The sequence below is a fragment of the Pecten maximus genome, chromosome 18 (genome assembly GCF_902652985.1).
Source record: "Pecten maximus chromosome 18, xPecMax1.1, whole genome shotgun sequence".
In the NCBI taxonomy this organism is placed as follows: Eukaryota; Metazoa; Mollusca; class Bivalvia; order Pectinida; family Pectinidae; genus Pecten; species Pecten maximus.
The window spans coordinates 3,205,057-3,212,782 of NC_047032.1; the positions used below are offsets into that span (position 1 = coordinate 3,205,057).

The 7,726-nt window shown below is 37.7% G+C and overlaps 1 protein-coding gene across 2 annotated transcripts in view; it reads right to left on the reverse strand.

The window, feature by feature from the left end:
- LOC117316388 (vacuolar protein sorting-associated protein 11 homolog) overlaps positions 1–7,726 on the reverse strand; it is a 44,424-nt gene extending 36,698 nt beyond the window's left edge. Inside the window, exons 1-7 of one of the 2 annotated variants that reach the window (XM_033870929.1) lie at positions 7,692–7,726; positions 7,013–7,087; positions 6,196–6,369; positions 4,994–5,044; positions 3,296–3,361; positions 2,455–2,552; positions 1,099–1,246 (exon numbers count right to left, since the gene is read on the reverse strand). In XM_033870929.1, coding sequence (XP_033726820.1) covers positions 1,099–1,246; positions 2,455–2,552; positions 3,296–3,361; positions 4,994–5,044; positions 6,196–6,369; positions 7,013–7,087; positions 7,692–7,706 — 627 coding nt within the window. In that variant the 5' untranslated portion in view covers positions 7,707–7,726. Of the gene's footprint in view, positions 1–1,098; positions 1,247–2,454; positions 2,553–3,008; positions 3,058–3,295; positions 3,362–4,993; positions 5,045–6,195; positions 6,370–7,012; positions 7,088–7,691 lie in introns of those variants that run through there. The other variant, XM_033870930.1, reaches the window with a different exon arrangement.

Genomic DNA, 7,726 nt, shown 5'->3' on the forward strand with positions numbered 1-7,726 from the left:
AGTCATACCATAGCTGAACTACTTCTCTCTAAACACAAGTTTTACACTGTAAGCATCAAAATAATACCTTGGTCAATTGTCATTACCATACAGTTTTGGTTTGGTTTGTTTTTGTTTAACGTCCTATTAACAGCCAGGGTCATTTAAGGACGTGCCAGGTTTGGAGGTGGAGGAAAGCCGTAGTACCCGGAGAAAAACCACCGGCCTACGGTCAGTACCTGGCAACTGCCCCACATAGGTTTCAAACTCGCAACCCAGAGGTGGAGGGCTAGTGTTAACGTATCGGGACACCTATAACCACTTTACCATACAGAGTATCATTGAGTTAGGTGTTTTTTGGCCTAAAACCTTTGATCCGATAAACGTTCATCGATTGTGTCAGATCTTCATTTTTATGATTTATGCTACACTTAATAGATTGTGTCAACTCTTCATTTTCATGTTTTATGCTACATTAATAGATTGTGTCAGATCTTCATTTTTATGTCGTATGCTTCTATTAATAGATTGTATCAGATCTTCATTTTTATGTCGTATGCTTCTATTAATAGATTGTATCAGATCTTCATTTTTATGTCGTATGCTTCTATTAATAGATTGTATCAGATCTTCATTTTTATGTCGTATGCTTCTATTAATAGATTGTATCAGATCTTCATTTTTATTTTGTATACTTCTATTAATGGATTGTGTCAACTCTTCATTTTTATGTCGTATGCTTCTATTAATAGATTGTGTCAGATCTTCAGTTTCACATTGTATACACTGTAAATACAGTCAAACGGAACATGATTTACTTGTACCACACATGTACTGTAAACGTGGTTATTTTCGCGGATGGTTAATTTCGCGATTTCGATATGTACACTATACCTGTGGGGGTAATTTTCGCGATCGACCCACCTTCGTTTGTAGTTCGGATATACTCAAATTAATATCAAAATAATACATGTGGTGGAAATTTCACCATCAAAAGGGATCCGCATAATTAGCATAAATTTCCCCCTCGCGTAAATTTCCATGTTTACAATACTATAACCCCTCTTGGGTAAAACACCAGACTTGTGGACCTGGTCTCGTTTGTCTGATAAAACTCACCTTCTGGTCTTGTTTGCCGGAGATTGATATGGAAACAACCTGAGATTCTGTAACCACGAACAAGAATATTGTTTTAGATCCCGATGTCTTGAATGCTAATCCAGTGACAGGCTTCGGATTCTCATAGACAATTCTGGTTTTGGTGTGTCTGTGAAATGTAAAAACGAATGACATTAAAAGTCTCACCTATGTAACATTACTACACTTCCTGTAGTAAAGGCGCAGTATTCAAGTCAGAATTTTACTTCTACCTTTGGAGTTTGATCAACAAACTTACATCTACATTGTGATTCAAATCTATTGACAGGTTGAGGACAATTACAGTCAAACCTGCTCTAATGACCACCTGTCTATAATGACCATTTTGTTATGGTCCAAAGCATTCTCACTTTATAATGACACTGTGTATAACAACCACCTGTGGAATGTGACCAAAAATGGACATTTTGGTCCCCAGAATCGATGTATAATGACCAGTCTCAGCGATCAACCTGCGGGAGTTGCTTCCCTTTGACCATGAGGTACTGACATACTGTCAGTGAAGCGTCAAATTTCGTTCCAGTTTGTGAGTAGGTCATAAATGATGCGTCTCCCACACATATTCCTATAGCTAGCTGGTAAGCGCTACCTGTCATAGGCCTAAAGGACTCACACAACTAAATAATTTACTATATGTTATTACTAGTGACCCCATCCCTTTATTCGCTCGTTTTAAGTTCAAATGATGTGAAATTTATATCAAATTAAGTTTGAAGTTTTTTCTATCTGATAAATGTTGTTATTGTATAGGTTTAACGGCATATTAGTGCACACGGGTACTCGAAAGACAGTAACCCTGACATTAACAGTACATTGGGGAACCCCCACCTGGGGAATTCCCGCCTTTTTACACTTCGAATCATCCTACGCCATTCTATTTTCAGTAGGAGTGTATATTTTTGATTTTCCAAACCTCAAGACCCTACACTTTATTCTCGTATATAGAAAGTACCCATTTCATATGTTATTTACTCAGGAAAACAGCTACAAACCTAAGAAAACACATTTTCCTTGGGGACTTGGTTCAGGTGAAAACACCAGCTGATTGGCTGATTTGGTTGTGTAGTCCTAAATGAAACTTAACAAGATGAACAGGGTTCCATACCAGGTTATTAAGACAGGCTTCCAAAATCAGGAGATTATTTAATATCTGATCAATATGATCGGGAGAAGGGGCAGGGAGGCTGAAATCGGGAAAATCCCAACTAAATCGGAAAAATTGGCAGGTTTGCCTGTAGCAGCTTCAGAGCTTAATAACATCACATAAAATAACCAAATAGACATTGTCAGATAACTGTCACATAAACAGTTAAATACCTGTCTTTAGTGACGTCCCCCTTGAAAAGCACCACGCTACCGTTTTCAAATCCGACTGCCATCCAGGCCAGGTTCTCGTGGACAGCCAGACAAGTCACCTACAGAGTCAGAACACATAAACATCAGATCCCCAGTCTGTTAGTTTTCAGTATATTTATATAACATACTGTAAGTTCCTTTAAAGTAATAGTAGTAGTAGTAAGTTCCTTTAAAATGATAGTAAATCCCCTGGGTATAAAAATATTGTAAATTTCATGTTTATTAAAATAAAATTGTACATTTCATATATATTGAAATATTGTAAAATTGCATGCATATTGAAATATTGTAAAATTCATGTATATTGAAATATTGTACATTTCAAAACCTGCTATTATAACTACATTGAATATCGTTTGTTTAATATTAAAATATTGTAAATTATCATGATTGACATAAATTTCCTGTATATCAATGCATATCAATATATATTGTAAATTTCCTGTGTATGAAAATATTATAAATTACTTGCTAATCTGTCTTCTGTACCTAATAATGTCATATAATATATTTACAGGGGTGGGTTTATTTCCTGGAATAGCCCTTGTTTCCTGGTAAATTTACCTGCACATAAATAACTATACTTACTGTCTTACAGGGGTGGGTTTATTTCCTGGAATAGCCCTCGTTATCCTGGTAAATTTATAAATAAATATACTTACAGGGGTGGGTTTATTTCCTGTAATAGCCCTTGTTATCCTGGTAAACTTACATGTACATGAATAAATATACTTACTGGGGTAGGTTTATTTCCTGGAATAGCCCTTGTTATCCTGGTAAATTTATAAATAAATATACTTACAGGGGTGGGTTTATTTCCTGGAATAGCCCTTGTTATCCTGGTACAAACTGGTGTTCCTTTCTCAATCTGAAAGTCAACAACATTGTTAATTTAACATCTAATAATACTCCGAAAGATAATAGGGAAAATCGTAAGAGATTAAAGCAATGATGATTTCCCACAACTGTAAGTAAATGTTACAAAGAGACACCAGAGGAGTGTGCAGGGGTGTGCTGCTGGGTGTCTTCGGCAGTATGCTTCAGTGAGGTAGCACTATAAATCGACAAAAGTTCCGGCCTATCACAAGGAGACTTAACACGAACATACCGCAGCCTCCCAAAACACACATACGCACTCACCACACGCATGCATGTCGCACGCACGGGAGGCCGTCCTTAAATGACCTTAGCTGTTAATAGGACGTTAAACAAAATAAACCAAACCAAACCAAACACCAGAGGATTCTTGCCACCCACCATTGAAAATTCTTGGTTGGGTCTATATCTTTTCACTACTTTAACGACTTGAAAACAAAGGGGTGGGTTGTTTCTGTTTAACGTCCCATTATAACAGCCAGGGACATTTAAGGACGTGCCAGGTTTTGGAGGTGGAGGCAACTGCCTCACGTGGGTTTAACTTTTGAACTCGCAACCCAGAGGTGGAGGACAAGTGATAAAGTGTCTGGACACCTTAACCACTTGGCTGCTGTGGCCCCATGAAAACAAAGGGACCCTATATAGATATGAAAACTAAGAGATATCCGACATGAAGAATTGTGAATCAGAAATTAGCGATACCAAACTTCAACTGTCTGCCATTTTGTTTTGCTGAATCAGGACAAGGTTCAAAGTAGTGTCTATTTCAGTGGCCATGGCGCCTTAAATTCACCACTGACGACCAGTTATTGACCTATAAGACGCCTGCATGGCCACTAAAAAATTGTGTAAATTTGCGATTTGGTTAATCTTTCAAAAGTTGCAGTCAATGCTAAAATGATGTTCACAATTGAAAAAGTTACGGAGAGATATTATGCTGAACAAAATAATAAAAAGATTTTTTTAAAGCTCAGACAACTTGGGTTCTTTGGTGACTAACTTTTCTAATTGGCGTCTAGATTTTATGACTTGGTAGCCAAAAAGGTCACCTGGTAAAAATATCCACTGCAGGGTCAAAATCAAATGGACACAACTAGGAAGTATTTCTCCATTACTTATCAAGAAAAAGCAACAACAAGAGTTGTTATTGGGCAGACAATGGACCACATACAGGGGATGATTTGAATACCCCATCATCATCACATGGTGGGCTAAAAACAGAAGGGGCAAATTTCACTTCTCAATCCGAGGGACTCGTGTCAATTCTGGTGTTAACCCCTTTTTACCTGATGTATTAATATAACCTCATCTTTGGACCTTGAATTGTCTTTGGCATTTATTTTCGCTAATTACAGGTAGAGTAGAGATATATCTAAAAGTTTTTGTTTGTCTATGAGAGACTCAGAGTGATATGCTTTGTGTTCATTTATAATGAAAATCGACATCAAATAAAGGAAGTTAAACAGGTTGTAGGTTTCTATTACGTCCAGGCTTTCTGACTCTCGCAATTAATTAGAGAAAACCTGGCCCAATCATTCCTCAAATTTTTCAAACCCAGTACATGTATTTGGTAAATGACAGATTCCTTCTTCAGATTAAAAAGCTTGTGTTCATTAAATCTTACCTTGTCCAAATTCCACACCTTGATAAGTGGGTTGACGCCTTGCTCATCTTCCTGGAAAAGACGACGAATGTGAGAAATATGCAGCTGAATCGGAATAAAACACTAGAGAATAAACAGATCATGGTATCAGCGGTATAAAAATCTTGTGAGATATTAATTTACTTGTCGGGCTTACTGCCCTGTGAACAGCCAGGGTAATTTTGAGGCGAAGTCGTCTTGTAGGTGCTGGTGACTACCTCACTGAACAACATACGGGAGGCCTGTCACATGCCATCCCGAGCAATAAGGGTAAAGTGTCTTGCCCAAGGACACAGCCACGACAGCACAGACTGGCCCATTTCTGAACTTCATAAGAGACACAAACCGCCACGGGTATGTAGTGTCAAACCACGCACTTAGGATCTTCATCCTAGGTTATGTATAGGCTGTGACATATTGAAGTCTGGAGTTTGTCAAAAAGTGGATTATTGTGAAACCATCAGAATACCAAGCACAAGCAGTTTTTCTTTAGCCACTTGAACTTTGAAGGTAAAATTTCTTAATCATTTATCCCAAGGGTCACAAGAAAAATTTCCAATTATATTAAATTACATGTATATGTAGCAACACATGACTCTATGACAGGACCGGTGTATAATTTGTTCAATACAATCTACAGAAGTTGTGCTGCACCTTTTGATGAGCTCGACTTCCTGTTTGGTGAACCATAACATGTGTGCTGGGCCCTGCTGGCTACTGACCATGTGTTTTATCAGTAAGGGAGGTAATCAAAATATTTCTTCGATTCCTCAGAATCAGGGGCCTGTTCGTTTTATGCGGTCAAACCAGTTTTTCAGTTTTTAAATTTAATATTTCAAATATACATCTTGACGGACCTGCAAATGTTAAAACAGGCCTTGGAAGTCTTTATCAAGGCTCGTCTGAAAACAATTTAAAATCACCAGGTCTGTCTTTATTTCATAAACGAACAACACCGGTCCAAGTGGTCTAACCGTTTGGACCGCAAAAATGAAAACAGTCTAAGACAACAATGGCTAACAAATAATGCATTCTGCCATTGAACCTACGACTCACGGAAACATCAGTTAATCATCATATCTCCACAGAGCAATGCGTACTTACCCCGACTGACACCAGAAGGTTGTCAGTAATGTATACGTACCCCGACTGACACCAGAAGGTTGTCAGTAATGTATACTTACCCCGACTGACACCAGAAGATTGTGTTGGCGGAGCTGGAAGAGGTGCGACACTCTGATCTCGTATGCCTTGAATACACTGAGTTTGAGCTGCCTGCTGACCAGGTACAGAAATCCCTCATGGTCACCGATAATCAACTGGCCATGACCGCTCACACAGGCTGACACATTCACATCCTGACAAAAACAATGCATAAAACTTCAAAGATTGAAAATAACTTTTAAGTTAAAAGCAAAATACAAAGTCAAATTTCTCATGTGGACATCCAGAGATATTTTTCTTTCCAAGTTAACATCATAATAGTAGTGTTTTGTTCGACATACTTTTATTTTACTCATCTGGTATATTGTTAATGGCATGAATCACATTCATATCATATTTAGATTTTCACCTGGTTTCCCATAGCTTAATTAAGGAGCCAACACTATACAGGAATCTGTTTCCCTAGGTTTGTGTCAGGGGAAAACTGCATCGTATCATATAATGTACAAAGAGACAATGGTAAGTTTAGTTTTCTACAGAATTAAGAATATTCCAATATTAATGTTGGCACAGTTACACCTATAGGTGTCCCGAGATATAACGTTCATCTTTACCTGGATATCTCGGTCCATCTTACCTTAAGTTTATTTGTACCTGGATATCTCTGTCCATCTTACCTTAAGTTTATTTGTACCTGGATATCTCGGTCCATCTTACCTTAAGTTTATTTGTACCTGGATATCTAGGTCCATCTTACCTTAAGTTCATTTGTACCTGGATATCTCTGTCCATCTTACCTTAAGTTTGTCTGTACCTGGATATCTCGGTCCATCTTACCTTGAGTTTATCAAACACTTGACCTGTATCCGGGTCCTTCACAGTTTCCTTATCAAAAAAATTAAATCTTCTCCACTGAAAACAGAAATCTGTACTTTAGTATATATGTATCATAATACTGTAAATGAAATGTAATAATACTGTTTTCTTTAATGCCTGTCAGTCTGCAGCTGCAAAAGCAGCATAACAGTGTTAAGTGATTTGGGCTCTATTTAGTAACAAATCTATACCTTAATTACCGTATAATAGGCATGTTTGCGTTTTATTATATAGTATATACGCGAGTTGGTGGTTTTCCCCAACCTGTTAAAAACTTCTGATTGGGTAACCAGGTTGGTAATATAACATCCTTGGATTTTGGAGGATGTAATGGAACGCCAATCCTTCCTCTCAATACCGAGGATATAAATAACTACGACGTGTCACACAATGGTGTACACATTAGAGGTAAATACCCAGTACGGACAAAATTGACATTTTCTCCAGCAGCTCTCGTGATGATAATAAATCGAACAGAGTGCAAATAATCATTTAGGACTGTCATAACGAAATCACTGACGTGTCAATCTACCTGTCTTTTCGTAACATATAATTTGGTCGTTAAACAATCGATAATGATAATCAACCAATCTTAAATACCGCCATATTACCAAAATGTTTATATTTTGCTACCGCCTACCTGTAGAAGAGCCATTGCAGCCGACTGGCCTTGAC